This window comes from Nerophis lumbriciformis, linkage group LG13 (assembly GCF_033978685.3).
Source record: "Nerophis lumbriciformis linkage group LG13, RoL_Nlum_v2.1, whole genome shotgun sequence".
NCBI lineage: Eukaryota > Metazoa > Chordata > Actinopteri > Syngnathiformes > Syngnathidae > Nerophis > Nerophis lumbriciformis.
In genome coordinates, this window is record NC_084560.2 from 28,252,850 (window position 1) to 28,278,432 (window position 25,583).

The following is a 25,583-nucleotide window of genomic DNA, read 5'->3' on the forward strand; positions in this document are numbered from 1 at the left end:
GAGTCAGGCGGCGAAGCTCGGCGTGGCGCGTCAGGCGGCGAAGCTCGGCGTGGGTCTTGGTCTTGGCGTGGGTCTTGGTCTTGGCATGGCGGGTCTAGGTCTTGGCATGGCGGGTCTTGGTCTTGGCATGGCGGGTCTTGGTCTTGGTCTTGGCATGGCGGGTCTTGGTCTTGGTCTTGGCATGGCGGGTCTTGGTCTAGGTCTTGGCATGGCGGGTCTTGGTCTTGGTCTTGGCATGGCGGGTCTTGGTCTTGGTCTTGGTCTTGGCATGGCGGGTCTTGGTTTTGGTCTTGGCATGGCGGGTCTTGGTCTTGGCATGGCGGGTCTTGGCGTCGTGAAGCTGCGACTGGCGGCACTTGGCGTCGTGAAGCTGCGACTGGCGGCACTTGGCGTCGTGAAGCTGCGACTGGCGGCACTTGGCGTCGTGAAGCTGTGACTGGCGGCACTTGGCGTCGTGAAGCTGCGACTGGCGGCACTTGGCGTCGTGAAGCTGCGACTGGCGGCACTTGGCGTCGTGAAGCTGCGACTGGCGGCACTTGGCGTCGTGAAGCTGCGACTGGCGGCACTTGGCGTCGTGGAGCTGCGACTGGCGGCACTTGGCGTCGTGGAGCTGCGACTGGCGGCACTTGGCGTCGTGGAGCTGCGACTGGCGGCACTTGGCGTCGTGGAGCTGCGACTGGCGGCACTTGGCGTCGTGGAGCTGCGACTGGCGGCACTTGGCGGGGAGGGTCTTGGTCTTGGGCTTGGCGTGGAGGGTCTTGGCCTTGGGCTTGGCGTGGAGGGTCTTGGTCTTGGGCTTGGCGTGGAGGGTCTTGGTCTTGGACTTGGCTGCGACTGGCGGCACTTGGCGTCGTGAAGCTGCGACTGGCGGCACTTGGCGTCGTGAAGCTGCGACTGGCGGCACTTGGCGTCGTGAAGCTGCGACTGGCGGCACTTGGCGTCGTGAAGCTGCGACTGGCGGCACTTGGCGTCGTGAAGCTGCGACTGGCGGCACTTGGCGTCGTGAAGCTGCGACTGGCGGCACTTGGCGTCGTGAAGCTGCGACTGGCGGCACTTGGCGTCGTGAAGCTGCGACTGGCGGCACTTGGCGTCGTGGAGCTGCGACTGGCGGCACTTGGCGTCGTGAAGCTGCGACTGGCGGCACTTGGCGTCGTGAAGCTGCGACTGGCGGCACTTGGCGTCGTGAAGCTGCGACTGGCGGCACTTGGCGTCGTGAAGCTGCGACTGGCGGCACTTGGCGTTGTGAAGCTGCGACTGGCGGCACTTGGCGTCGTGAAGCTGCGACTGGCGGCACTTGGTGTGGAGGGTCTTGGTCTTGGGCTTGGCGTGGAGGGTCTTGGGCTTGGCGTGGAGGGTCTTGGTCTTGGGCTTGGCGTGGAGGGTCTTGGTCTTGGACTTGGCGTGGAGGGTCTTGGACTTGGCGTGGAGGGTCTTGGTCTTGGACTTTGCGTGGAGGGTCTTGGTCTTGGACTTGGCGTGGAGGGTCTTGGTCTTGGCTAGGCAGTGCTTGGCGGCGTGGAGCTGGTACCGGAGCTTGGCATGATGCGGCTAGGCGTGGTGCGGGTACTGGAGTCTGCCGTGGAACTTGGCGTGGTGGAGCTGGTGCTAGCCTTGGTGCGGCAACAGGTGCAGCGACTGGTGCTAGCTGAGGAGCTAGCCTTGGAGCAGGTGGAGGTGGCCTAGCTGGGGGTTGCGGCTTGGCAGGTCGGAAGACTGGTGAGGGCGGTCGTGCTGGAGGCTGTGGCTTGACGGGTCGGTAGACTGGTGAGGGCGGTCGTGCTGGAGGCTGTGGCTTGACAGGTCGGTAGACTGGTGGTGGCGGCCGTGAGGGAGGCTGTGGCTTGGCATGGTGATGCCGAGCCACCCCACCAACACAGCTCCCGACCCCAGCCCCCCCCTCAAGGGGCGGATACCAGACGCGCTCCCTGCGGTCTGGAACTCTCTGTAGGGGTGGGCGGAGGAGGGCAGAAACTTCCCCATTAAATTGTCCAAATTGTCTTTCTTGTATCTGGGATTGAGTGGGTGAAAAAAAATTGTTTTGTGTCTTGGGTGTGGCTTGAGTCCTGGGGAGCGGGGAATCAAAAGAAAAAGAATTCAGAAAAAAAAAATCCTGGTTTTTGACGTCATCCGGGCGAAGCCGGGCTGGCTGCTGCTTGATTCCGCCCGGAGGGGGAGGGGCATGTGGGAGCGGCGTGTCCTGCAGGCTCGCGGAAGTTCTTCCTGACGTCCTTCGTCTTTGGCGGCGCTTCCGTGGCTGAGGTGACGCTGTGTCGTCCTGGGACCAAATGAAGTCTCTATACTCCATGGAGGAGTAGCGCCGCGTTTCCTCCTCCATCGCGCACAGGACCGCCCAAGAAGCCTCGTCGAAAATGTCCAACTCAGGTGCGGAAAAGCGGGTCTGCTGACGACCTACTGTCATGACTTGGTCCGGGGTGTTTGCTTTTCCAGGATGCAACGGAAAGTTGGCACGGGCGAGACGGGAATTAAGGTACATGGCGAATTTTAATATATCAATTTAATATATAAAAAAAAAGGGATGAATGAAAGCGCGCACAGTGGCGGATAATAAACTATGAAACCAAAAGACTATAGCAAAAAGTACAAATGAAAAGCACGCACAGTGGCGGAGAATAAACTATGAAAAACAAAAAGATTATAAACATGGAACAAAAACTTACTTGGCTTGGCCAAAAAAGGAGCAGCGTGAACATGGCCATGAAACAATGGACAGAGCATAAATGTGGTGTGAGGTCGTCAGGCCGAACAACAGAAAATGAATGAACTTAAATACTATGGACATGATTAGTGAAAGCAGGTGCGTGACTCAAAACGTGAAACAGGTGCGTGATGTGACAGGTGAAAACTAATGGTTGCTATGGTGACCAGACAAGGGAGTGAAAAGACAGAAACTAAACAAAACATGACTTAAAACAAAACATGATAATACAGACATGACAGTGGATGCCAACTACCCATATGTGATGTGTCTTCTTTAGACAGCAAACTAGGGAAGACTGAATCAGCAGCACCTCTGATGGTGGCATTCAAGTAGCACACTCATTCCACTAATGTCTAACGATCCACATACTTGTCACGGCTAATTAGGAAGTCCAGAGGCAAAAATATGTGGCTAAAGGAGGGAGATTTATTGTGGCACGGGCTACTTTATGACCCTTTCGTTCGTTTGTGAATATCTGAGAGGGCTCTCAGGAAAAAAAAAAGAGAGGAATAAAGCCCTTAAGGCAGAGCAGTGGAGGAGATAAGAGGAGATAATACTTCTGTTGGCTGTCCTCATCGCTGCGTGATTCACTCGTACATAAAAGCACAAAAGCACAGGCGTGAATATAAATCAGCGGTGGCAGAACACGCGCCTCCGAGCGCTACACCGATTGCATAGAGGAGGGAAAGGCATTGTTTGTAGAACATGGCAGCACACAGAGAACTAATTAAACTCTGTCTTATTTGGTGCTCGTCGTCCACCCAGCAGCTTAAACAACCAATGCTGCATCGACTGCGAAGCTCTTGTGGCGACAAACACACTTTATGCACAGAAATCCAATTTAGAAATGATCAAAATAATGTAAAAGTGGAAATTGTGCACATTTCATCCGCTTACTAGTGAATATTTTTTGATTCGCCTATTATGCAAAATTGTTTTCTTTATTGATGTTGAAATCATAATATGTGTCTGTATAGTTAATGATGCCATTTTATGAGAGGAGGTGCTGATTCAGTTTGTGCAGGCTTCGCTACACCTGTTAAAATGACGCCTGATGCCCTGCCAATCGGTTGCACCCATAAGTTAATAAAAAAAAACATACTGTAACTTTAGTCTGTCACATTTAGTCACATTTAAATCAATACAATCCCGGTCCTTGAAATCAATTCCGGTAGCAATTTTCAGTACTTTTGTCTGTGTTCATGAGTTAATAAATGTTAATTGTTTGATAACAAAATGTATTTTTTATTTAAACTTTATTACTAAACTGATAATTGTAACTGTGCGGTCCAGTTGTCATAGCATGTTTTCTTACACCCCACAACCAGGTATTATAAAGTAGAATTTGCATGCAGCTGCAATTCCCAGATGTTAAATGGCAGTAGTTTATAGACCAGGGGTTGGGAACATTTTTGGCCGAGAGAGCCATGAAAGCCAAATATTTTAAAATGTATTTCCGTGAGAGCCATATAATATTTTTTTTAACACTGAATACAACTAAATGCGTGCATTTTTAAGTAAGACCAACATTTTTAGAGTATAATAAGTCTCTCATTCTTTTTAATAACATTGTTATTCTGAAGCTAACCAATAATAAATAAAATACTTCTTACCATTAATGCGACTTCTTGAACAGGCGCGGTAGAAAACGGATGGATGGATTAAAATGCATGAGAATGTTTTATATTTTGAACGTTATTTTTAACACTGTGATTACCAGCGTAATTATTCAGTACTTATCCTGTTAAGTAATGTCAGCTAAGATTTATCTGAGAGCCAGATGCAGTCATCAAAAGAGCCACATCTGGCTCTAGAGCCATAAGTTCACTACCCCTGTTATAGACAGACTATGGTGTGTTGCCTTAGCCAGGAAGTAGCTTTTGCCATTAAGTTCAATTGTGCCAGTCCTTTCTTGTTTCAAACCCTACCAAAAGTGTTATACTGTAAGTATTGTATTCATTACAAAGCAGCTGCTTGATTATAATGTGCATCTCAGTTACAGTTTTCATTACCTAATGTGGAGGAATTGAAATCACCATGTAAAATTGTTAATGCTAATTGGAGCAAGCGCATTTTTAAAAGTGGAGCCTTACGGTTCATTTGAGCACCTTCTTCATGCTTTGTTGGCATGGAAAATTGGAATATCACCTAGAGACTGTCTGCTTGACAGCTTATTTCTCTGCCAAGTGCTAGAGAGTCATCCCATGCAAAAAAAAGGTATCGGAATATGGTGCAATGTGACTCTCATGACTAAGTAGATTGACGCAGGTTCAGGTCTGATCAACCTGTGGCTGGCCGTCTGTAGTGAGGGTGTATAGTGATTAAAGGCCAAAACACCCTGTGATCTAACAGAACACTACTGACGATGCGTCCAAAATTATAACCCAAAGCCCACATGCTCAATTAGTAGATGCCAGTAATGTCACAGAGGTGGTTATGACCTATTCATAGCCTTTAGCCAGGTTTCATGCTCTGGTGTTGTCATGTATGTGCCTGCACAAAGGCAATTGCCATTTTATCCTGTGTTTAATAATCTGTGAGATTTACGTTTAACTGTACCTTGTAGGTTTGTCTTCAAATAGTCGAATTCCCAGTCACTGGGAGTCAAATATCAAATATATTGTACACACAAATACACATATATACTCATATACACACAATTATTCATACATATATACATACATACGCGCACACGTACAGTACATACACAAATACAGTACATAACTACACAATTAAAGTTTGTACATCCACACGCACATTCACTGTACAAACATACATATACACATACTGTACATATACATCCACTGTACAAACATACATATAGACATACTGTACATATACATTCACTGTACAAACATACATACACATACTGTACATATACAAGTACACTCTTGCATATAATCACGTTTCATCAAACATATACTAACGTTGTTGCCCTATGGGAAACTGGGTAACACACAGCACACTGACAAAGCTTAACTTATTGTTACTATAACAATCTACAACATTAATATAGTTGGCTTCTCTTTCTTCCCCTCCATTTATCTGCTTTCTTTTGTATTTCAAGTTATCATTACATATAAGTATAGTTGCATTTGGACAATTGTATTGTTGATAATAGAGGTAAATATTGTTATAATTCATGATCAATAGTGCTATTTCTATTGGTATTTGTATTGCTCCATTTGGAGTGTAATAATGTTCATTGGCATTTCTGTATTATTTATTTCACTGACTGCTTCTTTGCTATCACTTTTACCATCATATTTGTACATATCCTATTTGCTGATGTTGTTCTGTTGTTGTTGTTATTGTTGTGTTTGCTGTTGTTGTTGTCTCTCCGTCTTATCCCCCTCTCGTCCCCGCAATTTCCTCCTCTGTCTTCCTTTTTTTCCTCTTTCTATCCCCTCCTGCTCCGGCCCGGCAGCACCAAATAATAATATAAATCCATTTAATAAAGTCAAATACAAATAAGGCAACAAGAGAAGTATCCCACACTTCTCTTTTGTAAAGTAAACTTGTACAGCCAATATGGGCATCTACATCAACAATATGATTTGCCTGACCAAAAAATCCCCCAAAAAACAAATAGTCGAGTTCAACTTTCCGATTCAGAGTAGTCTGTTTCTACTGTCAACCTCAATGTCGAATCATCTCATGATATTATTCCTTCATCCTTCCATGGGAGGAAGGCGAGATAATACCTGCTAAGGCCCCCGTACAGCAAGTGTGTTGGGAGGATAGATTGATTGCGTACATCAAGCCTTCTTTAAATATTAGAGAAAGATTCTTGTCGGCAGACAAATCGTTTTTAAAGAGTAAGAATTGAATCTCATTTTCGCTCTGAGAAAGTCTCTTCAGGCTTTCTCAGTAAGCCTTCTAAGTAATGGTTGGTTCATGCTGTTTAAGGATTGTGCTAATGTGCATAACCTTAAGGTTTAGTGGGAAGCTGCTGGTGGATATGGAAAAGCAGCAAGTGAGCTTCTTGACTCATTGGCTGAGATTATAAAAGGCATAAAGGTAAGGAATGCTCACTAATTAGCTGCCTATAGTGGAGCTAGGGTCTGCATTTTTTTTTTGCTACAAGGCACTCATCTGTCCATTGTGTTGGAATTCTAATTTTGTTGTCACACAAAGGCCATCCTTTTGCTGAAGCAAGAGGATATGTGTTTCAGAGAGTATGAGCATTCATAGGGCATCAGTATTTAACCTGTCTTTTCTGGGGAGCTTTGTACAGCTCAGATGGGGGAAGAGAGCCCACTTCTTTAAATGGTACCCTCATGAAGCGTCTAAAGCAGGGGTCTCAAACTTGTGGCCCGCTGGCCAAATGCTGCCCCCGAGATGATATTTTGTGAAAGTTAAATGTTAGTGCGGCCCGCAAGTTTTACATGAATGGCACTTTACAGTGTTGTGTGCGGAGCTGAAAGAACCTACTAATCACAGTGGGGTATATGGCTCTCTGGGGCGGGACATCGACCGGGCTTGATGCAAGCAGAGACACATTTCTCAACGAGTGAACGTTACAGCAGCAGTTTCCATGGAGAATTTTCTTCCGTTACTGGCTGGCTGACATTCGTCTCAGCACGCTGCTTTTAAAACACTTCCAAAAAAATCCTTTTTAAAGTTGCTAACTAGCGGGACATTATACGTAGATGTCGTGGTTTACAAAAAGCGCAGAGGACAAGAGCGGTGAGTGCGAAAAGTCTTTTATTGTCCACACTGTCAATGATTCAAAAAACAAAAAATACGGTGCCAATAGAACAAAAAGGCAAGAAAAAGAAATGGAGATGGCAATAACTAATAACACAAATGTGACTCTAAATATATGTATACAATTTTTTTAGCATTTTTTTTAAAACAATAAAGGCCATACAGCCATCTATCCATCCATCCATCTTCTTCCGCTTATCCAAGGTCGGGTCACGGGGGCAGCAGCCTATGCAGGGAAGCCCAGACTTCCCTCTCCCCAGCCACTTCGTACAGCTCCTCCCGGGGGATCCCGAGGCGTTCCCAGGCCAGCCCGAAGACATAGTCTTCCCAACGTGTCCTGGGTCTTCCCCGTGGCCTCGTACCGCTCGGACGTGCCCAAAACACCTCCCTGGGAGGTGTTCGGGTGGCATCCTGACTAAATGCCCGAACCAACTCATCTGGCTCCTCTCGATGTGGAGGAGCAGCGGCTTTACTTTGAGCTCTTCCCGGATGACAGAGCTTCTCACCCTATCTCCAAGAGAGAGCCCCGCCACCCGGCGAAGGAAACTCATTTTGTCCGCGTGTACCCGTGATCTTGTCTTTTTAGTCATAACCCAAAGCTCATGACCATAGGTGAGGATAGGAATGTAGATCGACCGGTAAATAGAGAGCTTCTCCTTCCAGCTCAGCTCCTTCTTCACCACAACGGATTGATATGGCGTCCGCATTACCGAAGACGCCGCACCGTCCGCCTGTCGATCTCACGATCCACTCTTCCCTCACTCGTGAACAAGACTCCGAGGTACTTAAACTCCTCCACTTGGGGCAAGATCTTCTCCCTAACCCGGAGATGGCACTCCACCCTTTTCCGGGCGAGAACCATGGACTCGGACTTGGAGGTGCTGATTCCCATACCAGTCGCTTCACACTGTGAACCGATCCAGCCAATTATGCAAATTCTACAATGATGTCATTAACCCTGCCTCGGTCACGTCCCCACTGCTCCCATGTCTTAGAAATAGATTGAGTTCTGAAGAGAGTATTTATTTCCTTACCTGAGCTTTACAATAGCTCTCTTGTTTGTGATTGGTGGACTGAGCGAGAAGAATCATGGCCCATTTCTGACCTACAGAGGAGAGAAACTGCCTTGGTGATCCTGGTCATGTGTACATTCTTGAGCCATAGCTAGCTATATATACTGTATATACAGTACAGGCCAAAAGTTTGGACACACCTTCTCATTCAATGGATTTTCTTTATTTTGATGACTATTTACATTGTAGATTGTCACTGAAGGCATCAAAACAGTGAATGAACACATGTGGAGTTATGTACTTGAAATAACTGAAAACATGTTTTATATTTGAGCTTCTTCAAAATAGCCACCCTTTGCTCTGATTACTGTTTTGCACACTCTTGGCATTCTCTCGATGAGCTTCAAAAGGTAGTCACCTGAAATGGTTTTCACTTCACAGGTGTCATAGTTTTGATGCCTTCAGTGACAATCTACAATGTAAATAGTCATGAAAATAAAGAAAACACATTGAAATGAGAAGGTGTGTCCAAACTTTTGGCCTCTACTGTACGTGTATACTTTGTTTATCGCTGTTATAAAAGAGCGCCTCTGTTGGGTAATTTTTAGTGCATAATACATTTACACTGCACTATAGGCTGTACACTGACCACTCTAAAATATAGCCAAGTTGACTTTCTGTATTATTGTATCTTAAGACTAGACAGTATAAAGTAATAAAAAAATATTTGCTGACATGTGAAAGGTGTACTGTACTTAATGATGTTTGTGTACTGTTGCATTATTTTGCATCCTTGTGTTGTCATCTATCAACCATTATTCCGAACAGCTACCATACTTTGGGGGTAATTTGATAATCAATCAACATGTTGTTTTTTGTTTATTACTTTTTATATTTTTCAAATATATTTATTTAATAGCATGTTGAGAAGGCTCTTATATGGCACATTTCCTGATGAATGGTAAGACAGGAGGACATGCAGTTGTGACTATGTCAATTATGCGAATTATTAAAAACACAAAGATTTATTGTATGAAGACAAAACCTCTGATGATGGATACATGGTATGGATCTTTTCGGGTATGCAGTGAAACCTCAACTTAAGAGTGCCCTAACTTAAAAATGTTTTGAGATGGGAGCTGTCTCTCGGCTATTTGGTATGCTTTAACTTACAAGCAAAAAGTTGGGTTACAAGCATCCCCGCCTTTGTTTTTCAAAAATGGGAAGCCTGACGTCGTCATTGTTTTATCTGTTGTGACCACTTGTTGAAAATGGTACAGAATAGGGAGCAATGCGAATGTTACCTTGGAGGTAACATTGGTGTGGACCAAACCATTTTTTCAGAAAGGGCCAAGGAGGTTATTGAAACGATTACAATTATAAAATTGTATGACTTGTATTAATTCATATTCACTCATATGAAGATCCAGTGCCGGAACATAGTTTATTCTCCGAAGTAAGCATCCCGTCTCTAGCTTCCCTCCTCGTACCTGCTCTCTGTGCTTTCCCTCTGCCCATGTCTTATATGTCCTCTGTGTTCCCCGCAGTTATCCCTCCGTATCCAGTGATCGAGCTGTGCGCCTCGACCCCCGCTCGGGCACGGACCTCGACGCCTCTATCCAGCCCCCGACCTCTCCCTTGCTCACGGACTGCCTTCTTGCCATGCCCCTCTGGATTTGTGGACAATTCATCCAACACGCACAAACAACACCCTCTGGTAACATTTACATTGTTACTTATTCACACAGTCTTACACTACACACTCGTAGTAGCATACACACTCCAACACACAATTAAGTTCAATAAACCTGTTGAACTTATCCCTGTCGCTGTGTCGTCTTTGTAACAACGACTGTAGTTACAAAGCTTTGAGGATATATCATTATTACATTTCTGTTGTCTGGACTTTTAAACTATTTTGACCACAACCTGTTGGTAAATGTAAATTACAGTCATGGCTGTATTAGCAATATATATCAGTGTTTTTTAATGTTATGGCAAAATGTCATAATATCATATCTCAGGTTACTCTTGTGTAGACAGGAAGTGATCGGTTTTATTTGGTTGTCTACTGTGAGAATAATAGTTATAGGCAGTGCCGGCCCAAGGCTCCATGGGGCCCTAAGCAAAATTAGATTTTGGGGCCCTCTATTTCTGCCAATAATATTGATTGATCATTCACACACCTACTATAAACTCATTGCGGCTCTGGCAGTGTTGTTTACATTATCCTATTGTCAGCCTGGCATGTCTTTACAAATGACATGTCATTTATAAAGATATGGGGGTGGCCCAGTTTATAACATAAATAATACCAATGAATGAACGAATGATGTCCAGAGTGCTACATATGGTTCCTAATCTTAAAATGTAGAAAACATTCAGCTACAAGAGTGGCCTGGGGTTGAACAGTCCAAGTGATAAAGCTTTGCATTTACGGTAAAAGTGTCATCTTGTCTCATCAGTCTTGTACATATTAGTCTTTAATTACTAGTTTATATTTTTAGTTAATTGTTCATATTTAATGTTTACTTTGTACAAAGAGAGCGCAGTCTACTGAAGTTAAATTCTCAATAGTTTTCCCCTTTGAAAGACGCAAGGGAAATTCCTTCCATTTCACCATGTTGCTACAATGATCTTCACTGTTTTCATGCTGTTTCAGCAGTGCACCTATGTTGACCCAATCCAGCTGTCCCTCGGCTGCCAGTTTTTAGGACTTTTTGGAAAATAATTTGCAGCAAAAGCAATAGACTGCATCTTTACTTCTTGAATAAGTCAGCCAGCTACGCTTGACTTTTTCTCCATTGACTAGCTGTCTGTAGGTATAATGATAATGAAAACTTCGGCCATCATGCCGTTTGGGGAATGAAAAGTTCTCCTTAATAGACAGTGGTCCTCTGATCACCTGCTCAGTCCTGTCTGAATCTGAGAGGAAAGAAGGCCACTCAGCTGGGTCAACTGGCGGAGCTGATGATGGTCCATGGTGTGAAGGGGACGTTGTGGTGGAAGTTGCTGAGGAAGTGACCAAAGAAAGACAATGACTAAAAAAGAAGGACCTATAAGGTCATTAAATTGCACTGTTGGACATAATTATTAATCTCAGAATGTTCTGCAGTACAATGAGCAATTACAAAGGGTGTTTTGCAGTTAACTTACTAGATAAATCAGCTGTGGTTTCAGACATGGAGGGGACAGTGGGCACAGAGGGTGGAGGTGTGTGAGAGAGCACTGTAGAGGATGGAGATGGACCTAAGATGAAATACATACATACATACATATAGGCACACATATTAATGAGATACTTTGACTATATTAATTTCCCTTCAAGTGTAATGTTTATACTAAGAAATTAAATGTATACCGTGACAGTCTTTTCCTCACCTGATTCATCACTCACAGTTGAGCCTGAGGATGTGGACTGGCTCTGGGCTGATTCTGTGCCTCCAAAGTATTTTAACAATGCTCCTGGGGAAGTTTCACATAACTTGTGAGTTGATGTAAAAAATAATGTTTATTTTACTCAAATAAATTACCGTGCTCTGCTGCAAACAATTTGTGCAAACAACATATCTCACTAGTAACCTGATGCTAAAAACATATTGCTAGCACCTGATGCTAAAAACATATTGCTAGCTAGCTAACGTCACCTAGCTAAAGCTAATTACAGCTACAAATCTCTTTGATAAACTTTTTATTACCAAGTCATGCAAACATACCTTTATCATGGCATTTTTTCTCCTCTTCCACTTTCTTCTTCTTCCTTTTTTCTGCACCTGAAGGATATGTCCTTTTTTGTGACATTGTTTTGCCTCTATCTGCGCTTTTGATGCCCAGTGCGCACTGGCATTGCACGGCGGGCGGCAAACGTCACAGGTGCAGCAGAGGCAGTTTTACATTTAAAGAGAGGCAGGAAGAATCACTAGGCCTAGATCAGCAGCAGCACTCTGTTGACCTAAAATTGTGTTTTTGTACAATAATATATCTTTGATCATTTAGAAATCATCAGTCAGACTCGTACATGCAAAAAATAAAAAATAATAAATTTTTGTTAATTGCTTTTGGGGGCCCCCTGGTGGCCGCGGGGCCCTAAGCAAGCGCTTAGTACGCTTATGCCTTGGGCCGGCTCTGGTTATAGGCTATTTTCTATTTTTGTTGTAATGTTAGCAGTCACGGGTTTGTTGTATTTCCTCCTCACCACTAGGGGAGCTCCAGGGTTTGAAGTGTGTCAAATGTCAGCCAGGTAGCCAACACTAAATAACTGCCTCTTGCTAATAAAAATGTGACCTCTTGCAAATATGTGTAGACGTCAAAAACAGTTAAAAACCCCCAAAGTATAATATAGCATAACAAATGTCGTTTTATGGTGATATTTTATGATGTGTACATTTTTTTATGATAGTTAACTTAAGCTACATTACTTACTGCACGTTCATTTAATGTCATGTATTGGATTCTTCCACACATCCATTCCTCTTCTTCCTCCTCCCCCTTCTCAGTGAACGTTCCCAGAAGGGAAAAATAGAGACATTTCCATTGGTCCTTTTGCCGGGAGAGGAGGAGAAAACACTGAAGACCAACTCGAATTCCTCAAAGCTCCTCCAATTTCCTCCAAGCCGTCGTCGAAACCTCTTCTCTGGTCTACTTCTCCGTCGCCCATCCGAGCAGCTCTCTACTTAACGGTAACGTAGCAGCGACGACAACTTACCTCGTTTCATTTTTACACTAAAAAATTAATTTTAATACATACAACCGCTTCAAATGTTAGTTCCTGCTGCTTAAACCTGACTTTTTTTTCCGCTTCCTCGACCAGATGTTGCGGGGTGTCGCTGTGCTCTTTCTGCTAGCCTTGGCTCACTCTCACGCAGAGGTAAGTTTAAACTTGGCTAAAAAGTCGAATTCAATATCCTAAAGCCACACGCCGAATGATTTAGAATAGAAAAACAGTCAGAATTATTAGTTTATGGTCATGTTATCAGAGTATTTATGCAGTATTTTCCACAAGTTTGCTCTAAAATGTCACCAAATGCTAATGGAGTGTGGCACACTTACTAATTGTAGTAATTGGTGCACTACTGCACCATTAATAATGCTCATATTTTGCAATTTAAAACACATTCTTCATGATATATAACATTAGTTCCCAAACTTTTTTCACCAAGTACCATCTCAGAAAAAAATTGGCTATCCAAGTACCACCATAAAGACTAACATTAAAATACAGTAGCGCAGTAGGCCTAAGTATTGATTAAAAACAAGGCAGAGTTTTTATTTAAAAGGTATATTAATATGTTTGCACACTGTAACAATATACATAGTTTGAACAGTAGCACTGTTTGAATATAAGACAAATATATAAATATTAATGTAAAACACTGTACTATAACCAAGTTTTTGTTGTTGTTGTACAACTAGATGGCGCCCGCACAGTTTGAGAATGACTGAGTTAGAAAACGTGTCAAAGTCAACGCCCGGGGGCCAGATCATTTTATGTGGTCCGCAAAAATCAGGAAATATAATGATATGCTTTAATAAAGAATATTTTCTTAAACATACTTGTACTGCATGCATAGCCTTTATATTAATATATTTTAAGCTTTATTAGTATCTAATAATGCAATAAAATATTAATATACATTCAAAAAAATAGTTTTGTTAAAATCAAAATAAATATCTAAATATCTGCCTGACTTATGATTTCAAAGCAAGTTATCGACACTATAAAAATGACAACATAATTAACAGTAAAATTCTGGTGACTGAGCTGCCAGTTTCTTTTAACCGTGAAACAACTTTGGTACTGTTTTTTTGTGTCATTTACAGTAATATACTATAAAACAACCGTAGATTTTACTGTAAAAAAAACAGTGGTACAGTTTTTTCAGTCCATTTACAGTAATATGTTACAAAAAACACCGCAAATTTTACGGCAAAATTCTAGCAACTGAATTGCATGTTTTTTTTTACAGTAAAATCAAAAAACATTTTTGAAGCAAACGTAAAAAAAGATACAATAATTAAATACATAGAAAATAATGTAATATGAGGCAAATCCTTATACATTGTTTTATCATATATTATTCACTCAGATGGCGTCCGTAACTGCGATGTGGCCATCAATTAAAACGAGTTTGACACCCCTGATTTACAAGAAGAAAACACCTGGAACCGGTAGTTTGATGTGAAGTTATCACGCGTTCTCAAGCGTTTATTTTCTTCCCCGGGGGTTGTTAAATGTCATCAGATGTTTATGGAATGTGGTACCAATCATTGTTACTTGTTGCAGTAGGCACTATTATTCAAAACAAGTGAAGTTTGTAAGGTAAAGTGGCTCAGGAAAAGGGTGCTATATATAAAGAGTGACATGTGAATGGCAGGCAGCTGTGAAAAGAAAAGAAGGAAGGACCAAGCTTGTGTACATTTCATCAGCGCTGCTCCACCTACACTTTGCATTTACTGCTGGGGATGCTTGGCAGCTGCTCTAATGGTCTCCAAACAGTGCATTTGGGTGGTCAGTCAGGCAGCATGTGTGTTTGTTTGCACGCTCAAGATAGGTCTCAAAAATGGTCACCTTATGGGCGTCACACTGTTGAGAGACGTCATCGATTGTAGTTTGATGACTATTGGAACAATGGTGAGCTTTAAGGTGTTTTCTGTTTCTTTTTTGTCCATGTTGGAAATAGGAAAGCGTGCACGCGCAAGTGTTTGTTTGATGACCTCACAGTCTCAGCTGTTGAACACCTGGCTTCTCATTGTTTACTGCCCTGTTGACCTTGAGTCACATACAGAGGAAGTAAACTGCATTTATTTTGCCGTCATATTGACTGTCTGTCACCTAATTACAGAGATATAAAAACACTTGAATGGCACTACATAGGTCATAGAGCCGGGGTGTCAAGCTAATTTTGGATTGTGGGCCACATGGAGAAAAATCTACTCCAAAGTGGGCCGGACTGGTAAAATCACACCACGATAACTTTAAAAAAAAGACAACTTCAGATTGTTTTCTTTGTTTAAAAATGTATGTTGTTGTTGTTTTTTTTCCACTTACATGTTACGGTTAATAGTATTCTATCTTTATTTGTTGTTATTTATACTTTCTGAATAAATTATGTGATAATGTTCATCAGTCAACTCATTGGTGTTAATTTTCAATCTACCAAGATAAAAAATAATATCAAAATCAAATTACAGGATGTTATTTATGTAGTTTGCTCATTTTCCTCGACTGGTGCACTAACATCATGTGGTTTTTTTTTGTTTTTTTTACATATGTAGCATAATCTACAAAGATACAAAGAATTGTTATTGCGACCTCTAGTGGACACATTTAGAACAGCAGTTGCTTTCATTCAAACATTTCGGCTCATTATTATACTTAGCAAACTCATCTCGCGGGCCAGATAAAACCTGTCATAGAGCCAAAGATAATGCACGGTAGTGATTGGCAGAGTGGGGCCATTTGCAGTAAGTGTTAAGTGGTTATTGTTGTTAATGAAAGCAAACAAAAATACGATTATTGCTTAGTTGAGGCCAATACCTTTCCACTCCAGTACTGTAAGTGGCAAAAGTGGTGTATTACTGTACATATTACTGTAGTTAACATAAACAGTAATGTTTTTGGAAGACGGCTAATTAGTGTGTAAATTGCCATGGATAAATTTAGGCAGCCATGTATACATTTTGGTGCAGCCTTTTGCACTACTCTTAAACACATTATAACGGGACTGTATGTGACGGTAGCTTGTTGTTCCAACTCTGCACAATAGTTGGCATCGTAACTCTGCTTTAACGACACCTGTCCCTGACAGAGGATGTGCTACCAACTTATCTACTTCATAGTATTCAGACTCCTCTAGATTCTGTTTTTCAAAAAAGCGACTCGCATTAAATCAAGCTCCTTTTCGAGTGTCATTGGACACTTTTAAAGTTAGAGTCTAACATTAAAGCACAAATATTCTTCTCAGTGAGTAGCCGGTGCTGTCAAAACCTTCCACCAACGCACCCCGATTCTCAAAAAAAAAAAAAAAAACACACAAAAAGAAGAAACTTGATTTGTATTTTGTGAACATATTTGTTTTGCTTTTCATGTTTTATATTCATCTGGGCCAATTATGCAAATTTGACTCAGTTGCCTTCTGTTTCCGCAATGATAAACAAAAGTACTAAGTAGACCCACTAACAAACGGTAGTGTGTAAAAGTGTAAACAAATAAATAGGAAATAAGTAAGTTGCATCCTTCTTGTATCACAGCAGTCATATAAGTTGCACATAAATTAATTGGTAAGAAATAATGTGGTTGAAGGTGTTTCCGCCATGATAAACAAGACCGTTGGTAAAAGCCACAGAGTCAAATAAGGGCCACATCCTCCTCAGTAGTAAACTGTTGTTACGAGAAATTACCAAGTGAAAAAGGCCAAGCTGTTTGTTCATTAATTACAGTAACCCGTTTAGAATGTCATGTGCAGTGGTTGCTAGGAGACGTAGAAAGAATACATGTCATCCTTTATGTTCTTTACTTACTAGACCAGTCATGTTGCTGTAATATAATGTGATGCCAATGTTAGTTGTCTTCCTGAGTTTAGTGAAGCGTAGCATCAATTGGCATAACATGAAGAACAAAGCTTAATAGGGAATTGTTCGTAAAGGGAATATACACTATATTGCCAAAAGTATTTGGCCACCTGCCTTGACTCACATATAAACTTGAAGTGCCATCCCATTCCTAACCCATAGGGTTCAATATGATGCCGGTCCAGCTTTTGCAGCTATTACAGTTTCAACTCTTCTGTCCACAAGGTTGCGGAGTGTGTTTATAGGAATTTTCGACCATTCTTCCAAAAGCGCATTGGTGAGGTCACACACTGATGTTGGTCGAGAAGGCCTGGCTCTCAGTCTCCGTTTTAATTCATCCCAAAGGTGTTCTGTCGGGTTCAGGTCAGGACTCTGTGCAGGCCAGTCAAGTTCATCCACACCAGACTCTGTCATCCATGTCTTTATGGACCTTGCTTTGTGCACTGGTGCACAGTCATGTTGGAAGAGGAAGAGGCCTGCTCCAAATTGTTCCCACAAGGTTGGGAGCATTGAATTGTCCAAAATGTTTTGGTATCCTGGAGCATTCAAAGTTCCTTTCACTGGAACTAAGGGGCCAACTTCTGAAAAATAACCCCACACCATAATTCCTCCTCCACAAAATTTCACACTCGGCACAATGCAGTCCGAAATGTAGCGTTCTCCTGGCAACCTCCAAATTCAGACTCGTTCATCAGATTTCCAGATGGAAAAGCGTGATTCATCACTCCAGAGAAGGCGTCTCCACTGCTCTAGAGTCCAGTGGCGACATGCTTTACACCACTGCGTCCGACGCTTTGCATTGGACTTGGTGATGTATGACTTAGATGCAGCTGCTCGGCCATGGAAACCTATTCCATGAAGCTCCCTGCATAATGTACATGGGTTAATTGGAAGGTCACATGAAGTTTGGAGCTCTGTAGCAACTGACTGTGCAGAAAGTTGGCGACCTCTTTGCACTACGCGCTTCAGCATCCGATGACTCCTCTCTGTCAGTTTACGGGGCCTACCACTTGGTGGCTGAGTTGCTGTTGTTCCCAAACTCTTCCATTTTCTTATAATAAAGCCCACAGTTGACTTTGGAATATTTAGGAGCGAGGAAATTTCATGACTGGATTTGTTGCACGGGTGGCATCCTATTACAGTTCCACGCTGGAAATCGCTGAGCTCCTGAGAGCGGCCCATTCTTTCACAAATGTTTGTAGAAACAGTCTTCATGCCTAAGTGCTTGATTGTATACATTTTATACACAAGTGATTAGGACACCTGATTCTGATCATTTGGATGGGTGGCCAAATACTTTTGGCCATATAGTGTAGTTATGTTTGCCGTCTACTGTGGTATCAAAATTGCCACAATGATAAATAAAACATGGCTCGATCCACTCCACACCACAGTTAAATTAATAATTTTGGGGTAAACAAACTAAGACGGTAACAACATGACCTCCATGGCAGAGGTAATAAAGGAAAGACATACACATATCGTTAAGCTCTTGGATGGTTGCCATGAATGACTCAACGTCCCGCAATCCCCTCCCCGTGCTGACCTTTCATTGCTTTCTCCCACCTTTGCCTGCCTGACTGCCCCGGAGAAAGCCCTATTGTATGCCAGCCTTGTTCCTTATTCCCTATCACAATCTGCAGGGATTGGCTCGCTCCTGCCAGGGTTTGTCCAATGAAAAGCCACAATGGTAATGGGATGGCATCTGTTCTCCGAAGGTAATTACCCTGATAATATATGGCGTGTTGTCTGGCCGTGGGAAGAGCCTGAACTGGCATACCAGTACACTGTCTTAAGGAGGTCAACAAGTTGCAGCAGAAGTCTCGGATGAGCTAGCAGGTGGGTGTGCTAGTTGTCATTAGAGATACTTGGACTGCACAGAGGATAAGTTGGATGGAGTGAGAGAAGGTATTTTCAGTGTAGGTTAATACAGACTGACTGCTCATAGAGATTATGTATATTCTTATACAGCAATGGTCTACAAAGGATGAGAAAGTTGTATCGGTTCTTGATAGTTTGTCTATGACCCAAAGTTCATATTGTTGAGAATCCAATAATCAATGTGGTATAACCATGGCCGTAACTACCGTTGAGGACACCGAGGTCATGTCCTCTGTATTTTTTAGGTGACAAAAGGATGATGATATGACTGACTGTAGATGTACTTTGTGCAGGACATCGTGTGCGCTGTACATCACCATGCGGTAGATCATCTTCTCTCACTTTACGATCTTTGGTCATGCACATCCCGCTGCAACTCCAACAACGTAGTGCAAAGAAGTCCACTTTTATTTTAAACATTATTCGATCCGAAATGTGCTGTCAACATAACATTGACATTAAATCATACTGATGTAACTAATGTTGCTTTCACCTGAATGAAATTGATGTGAAACGCTGTCGGTATAATTCTGTAATCGCGTCAGTCAGGTGCCGCCCTGCCCTAAATGCAGAACATGCGCTGTGCATAGGGCGGGGTGCTTTGGGCAAATAATCACATTAAAATGTAAATTATTGAATGACAAAGCGCTTCATATAATATTTTACCCCAAACGTATTCCTGGCCACATCATGCTCTGTCACTGATTAAAATATAAAGGCAAAATGTTCTCCATTACTTCCGGTGGCCTCGTGGCAAACGTCATTAGTACTAGTAGTGCAAAGCTGAAGATCTTGGGTTTGAACCCTGGTCGTGGTTGAAATTTTTTTATGTTTTTTTACTGATTGTTTTAATGATGTAAACATTTTCTTACATTTTCACGATATTAAAAAAGTGGACTTTTGCTGGTTATCAAGGATGTTAGATGAGTGATAGATAGTTAAAGCTTTTGTTATTCTGGAACTTCATTGCGTTGCTCAAGGTAATAAAATTTATGTGGTGCTAGGATACCCATGATTTCAGCCTTTCAAAGTTCCTCTTGCACAACCAATTTTCGACCTCGGTATTTGTCAAATGCTAGTTACGACCCTAGGTATTACCAAGAATAGACAAGTGCATCCGTGTTGCCGGGGAAATATACAATTGTGCATTCAAAAGGATGTTTTGTGGTGTTTTTAAAGCTGGAATATCAAATTGTGGCACAATGAGCCTCACTACTGAATCATATTTGGTGGGTTTTTTTTGCTCACCCCAGACTGTTTACTTCTACTAAGGACTGCAGCTATCGGTTATTTTAGTAATCAATTAATCGATTAGTTTATTCAATTAATCGAGTAATCGTATAAAACACACTTGAAGGTGTGTTTTAGGAAAATATTTATAATAGTGGAAATAATAATAATAATGATATTTTTTCTAATAAATGCACATCATCAACATTGAAATTGCACTTTTAACCTCATGTGTGCATGAATAAAACTTACGTTTTTTTTTAAATATCCGCAGTTCGTCACCATACAGATCACGGCACCTACAAAACACCGCTTTCATGTGCACTTTAGTGCGGGGGGAAAGCAGAAACTATGTTTGCAAATTTAAAGTTCCGGGCACTCCATGCGATCCGGATTTCCTACATTTTTATTGATAACACTCAACACTTTTTTATAATTGGTTTAATCGATGAATCGTTGCAGCCCTACTCTTACTATAGAATCTAAATTTGACAGTTTGACCCCACCTCCCCCACTGTCACTGTTTGCCCTTAACTTCCTCTCAAACCGTGCACATTTGTTAGGAAGCACAACATGAACAAACAACAAACATTCAATCTCTTTAGTCAGTGAAAAGCATTCACTCAACAAACAAATCACAACCTGGCATTCACCATGGCTCTAAACTGGTGGCTAAAAGAGTCAAGGTGGGGCTGAGGGTTTTAAATAGACATTAACCTGCCTGGTTCTCAAAAGCTGAGTGTTAGAGAAGGACACTGGACATTTAAAAGTTAAGATCTCCAAGTCTGAATTCACTGTAGCAAAAATGACTGATCTACAAGCTCAAATGTACTATGTGAACATTTTAGACTTGTGATGGTTTATTTATGGTGTATTTTACAAAATAACTGCATTCTTAATCACCCCTGTCAAATTGGGGGTATTTAAGTGAAAAAATGCCATTTTTATGACAGTCTGCTGTCTGTCACTGCCAGAGGAGGTTCTCTGTCCTGAGCAGGAGCTCAGGTCTCCATGCATCACCAAACATCTACTGAGATTTTGGTGCTTTGTTTCCTGTTGATTGTTTTTCACCTTTGACACTTGTGAGTGTGAATGTTGTCTGTCTATCTGTGTTGGCCCTGCGATGAGGTGGCGACTTGTCCAGGATGTACGCCGCCTTCCGCCCGATTGTAGCTGAGATAGGCTCCAGCGCCCCCCGCGACCCCAAAGGGAATAAGCGGTAGAAAATGGATGGATGGATGGATGGACACTTTGGGGTTTAAATTTATGTTTGTAAACTGTTTACAACTGCGGGCCTTGCCATCCTTGGTTTATAAGTCCGGTTTACAAAGGTTACATCACCTTAACCCGAGGCGGGGTGTGACACTAAAAATGCATTTATTTACCTCTAAAATGTAACGTTAAATATATTTAACAGGTTTGTAAAAAAGTTATTTATTTTTCTTAAGCTGCTGCACCTCCCCTGAAGTCATCACCATGGTTTTGTTTTTACCATGGTATTTTAGCATTATTATCGAAAACACAGCTTTACTCGTTTTTTTCCCCTAATTCACTTGAAAACGGTGTACACATTTGCTGCTTAAAATGAACAACTGCATTACCTTTTAAAAAAAAGGCTGAAATAAAACCTGCATGTGCAGTGTGAAATGACAACCAGCAAGCAAGCGTAGTAGAGGTCTATGCTCTTATACTTTCACATCTGTTGTCCCGCATCATTTGCGGTGACAAGAGTGGAGTGGTTAATTTACCTAGAAAGACCAGCAATGAATCATAAAAATTGCAGTTGTCAAGTCAAAGCGTGCACGGGCGAGAGTTCCTCTTAAGAGGCTTCAGCAGGCGGGAGAACAGAGATGACACTGCTGAAGTAGATGTTAATTCCATAGGCTGTTCTCTCTCACCCAAGGTGGGCTAAAAATATCTGTCCAGGTGGAGGAAATATGAACTTGAGGGGGACGATGTGTCCTTTGTCTTTATCAGCTCGCTCTAATTACTGCAGCTCTACTCGCAGTCATGGAGCCCTGGCAAATATCGTGCAGGGGGATTAGATAGCTGGAGTGATGTTAAACAGAACACAGCCACCACGCTCGTGCAATTAAAGCAAGGGGAAGGAAACTAAGGGTGAGGTAAGACTTGGCTGCCTATGGTGGGAGGGTTGGGTTTTCACATCCCCACATTTTGTTCTCTGAGCTTTTAGATTTGCTTAAAATGAGTCCTTTAGGAGCTGAACCAGTGTCTTATGTATCAAAACCAGTGTCAAATGACCAACAACAGCCCTAAATTCAACTCACATGGTTGGACGTAAGAGGTGGTTAGATTTAAATGTAGTGGTGGAAAAGATTACAAAGATTAAAAGTGTTCTAAATCATCGAGTAATGGATGTTTTTTGGTGAATGTTTTCTTTGTACTGCTGTGTTTAAAAATGACATGACAAATGATGGCGCAGCGCTGCCAACTTAAAGTGTTATATTGTAACTCCGGTGTCAAGGATAATCCTTCATTGTGAAAGTCAGCCTCTTCTAATGCGTAGTTTCACATTCCTCACTCAAATTAAAAGGCTTAACAGTGTATCTGGAAAGTATTCACAGCGCTTCCCTTTTTCCACATTTCCAAAATGGAAGACATTCATAATTGTTCTCAAAATTCTACGGAGAATGCCCCATAATGACGATTGCAAATTTATTTAAAAATAAATAAATAAAAAGTATTCACAGTCTTTGTTCAATACTTTGTTGATGGACCTTTGGCAGCAATTACAGTCTCAAGTCTTTTTGAATATGTTGCCAACACTTCCCATCCAACCTGATGGAGCTGAATAGTTCCTGCAAAGAGGAATGGGGGACACTGCCCAAATATAGGCATGCCAAGATTGTGGCATCGTATTGAAAATATTTGAAGCTGTAATTGCTGACAAAGGTGTATCAACAAAGTATTAAGCAAATACTGTGAATACTTATGTACATGTGATTTTTTTTTTTTTTTAATAGTTTTGCAACATAAAAAAAAAAAAAACTTTTCACATTGTTTTTATGGGGAACCATCTGTCGAATTTTGAGGACAAAATTAATCAAACCAAACCATAACAAAATGTGGAAAAAATTAAGCGCTGTGAATATTTTCTGTATGCACTGTAAATTCAAATGTTCAAATGCACACTCTACAGTGGAAGACTGCACATTTATGCCGTGGTATTGTTTTTTTAACCAGGAGTTGTTTTCATTCACAGTCGATGTTTAGTAGATTAGGTGTAGTAGGTCAGGTGAAATAGATGTGTAGTAGGTTAGGCGTAATAGGTTTGTGTTAGCAGGACTTGGAGCCATGACATTTTATCTGGACTTAAAGTAGTTTTTTCCATGTTTTTTTTAAATTAACAAATTTTACATTTGTAAGTAAGATGTTGAGGTTCAACTCCATTGAATGTCTCAAAAGTCGGACAATTTCAACCAATATCTTCCGCAAAATTAGCAATTGAGGAAAGGAAAAGCTCACTAGGGAAGAAACCTCGGGCAGAACCCAGGGTCTGCGGGGTGGCCGTCTGTCTCGACCAGTTGGGTTGAAAAAATGGGACTCGAGAGACATTCAGGCAGTTTAAATGTTATTGTTTGTTTGCTTTAAGGACCTGTTTGTCTATTCATGTAATCCCAAAGAGAAACAGATTTTCGGACGACACAAAATAATTTAAAAAAGATGCTATATTTTTCAATTATACTCCGAAGTTAACAAGGAACCAGTACGGAGAAAACTTTCTCCTTCAACCACAGCACAGAAACAACCTCCAACTTCGTGAATCTTCTCAAGCTTCTCATTTTGATCATAAAATTAAAGTTTTAATTATCTTGTGTAATTAACCTTGCCAGCCAGCTGGATTCACTCCGCCACGCTTGCTTCAAAAGCTGGCCGCATCAATTGTGCATCCTTTTGGGAGCTTTTGTGTAAAGTACATTCTGATTTATGTTAAAAGACTACATGTCTCCCTCATGTCTGGGTAACAATTAAGGGGAAACTTCCCTTTTTTTGGAATTTCATGTCTTTCATAATGATCATGAACGATCATTATGAAAGACATGACGATAGATGTATTTTTTTTTCAAATGCATTCTAAATAGCAAATACATGTGATCAAAAGTCCTCTTACAATGGAGCATATGATTGATTACTATTTTTGGACAAATTAGGATTTACAACCTTATACTTTTGAAGTTAAATATACTGCTGCCTATAGAAGCCAGCACAAAGGAAGAGTGAGATGTTGGAGTAGACGGAAGCCGGGAAAGGGGGATGAAAGCGATTTTGACGCTACAAATATGGAATCTACAAACAGGCTATTTTAACATTAATAGATTGCTTACCCAAAATCAACAGGAAATGTCCCCGTCCAGCTGGACCAGACGAACAACTGTCCATCGAGTGAGTCACTTTAATACCGATCATGATACACGCAGCATGCCATGCGTGTCATTACAACTACAGTACATACGCTGTCTGGCTAACTCAGGTGTGTACAAACAAAACATGAAATGTGGGCTACTACTTTACAGATACTGTAATATGATTTTTTATGTTTTATAGTCAGTACAAATTAGTGTCATTTCGCAGTGTTATGCATTTTAAAATCAAACGTGTTTTGCGTTGTTGTAGAAGCTAGCTTATCTCTTGCCGTAGTTAACTTTTACGGCAAATACCGAAGCAAGCCAATGTGTTACTACAATAGAAAAATTATTCCTCAGTGTTCGCTCTTACAATAACAATGTCTCTACAGCTTGGTTTATACGGGTTATGGAATGTAAATTAAATATTGTTGACGTTTTTGAATGCATTTTTAAAGTGATTTAAAGGTAGAATTGATTGCTAGCCACCTAGAACGAGACTATTTTTATAAGTTAGAAAGCGAAAAAAACAAAGACATATTGTCTTCTTGTGTTTCATAATGATTGTGAACAATAGGCAAAATTCCAAAAAAAAGTGCAGTTCCCCTTTAAATGTAGCTTAAAGATGTAGATAATAGGTTTCATTATGTAAAGCGCTTTGAGTCTGTAGAGAAACGCGCTGTATAAATATAATTCAGAAAAAATATAATTCACACTCCTTTCTCACAGCCGTTTGCAAGAACAATCCAGGTGTGCTATTTGGATGCAAAAAAGTCGCCGCTGAACAGTTTCAGTCTTGATAAATCACAGTGCTTGTGCTAAATGATTGTATTTGCATCATATATTCTGTGGATACATGAAGACAGAGACGCTAAATAGATTGCGCTCTCCATTTTGCTCATTTCGTTGGACGCAATCCTCTGCGCACGACCTTAGTATATCAGTTTTGTGTATGCTACCAAGTTTAAGCGCATTTTATTTCGCGCAAACCTTTAGTAGATCAGGCCCTTCGTGTTTTTATGACACATAAAGAGCACCATCCTGTGTGACTGATTGTGTCTTCTCCAACCCAGATTTTAAAGAGACCAAAACATT

General features: G+C 41.6%; 1 protein-coding gene across 1 annotated transcript in view; it reads left to right on the forward strand.

The window, feature by feature from the left end:
- Positions 1 to 12,899: 12,899 nt before the first annotated feature.
- LOC133613668 (follistatin-related protein 1-like) overlaps positions 12,900 to 25,583 on the forward strand; it is a 42,910-nt gene continuing 30,226 nt past the window's right edge. Inside the window, exons 1-2 of the mRNA XM_061971370.2 lie at positions 12,900 to 13,121; positions 13,253 to 13,309. Of these exons, the coding sequence (XP_061827354.1) occupies positions 13,253 to 13,309 (57 nt within the window). The 5' untranslated portion in view covers positions 12,900 to 13,121. The remainder of the gene's footprint in view (positions 13,122 to 13,252; positions 13,310 to 25,583) is intronic.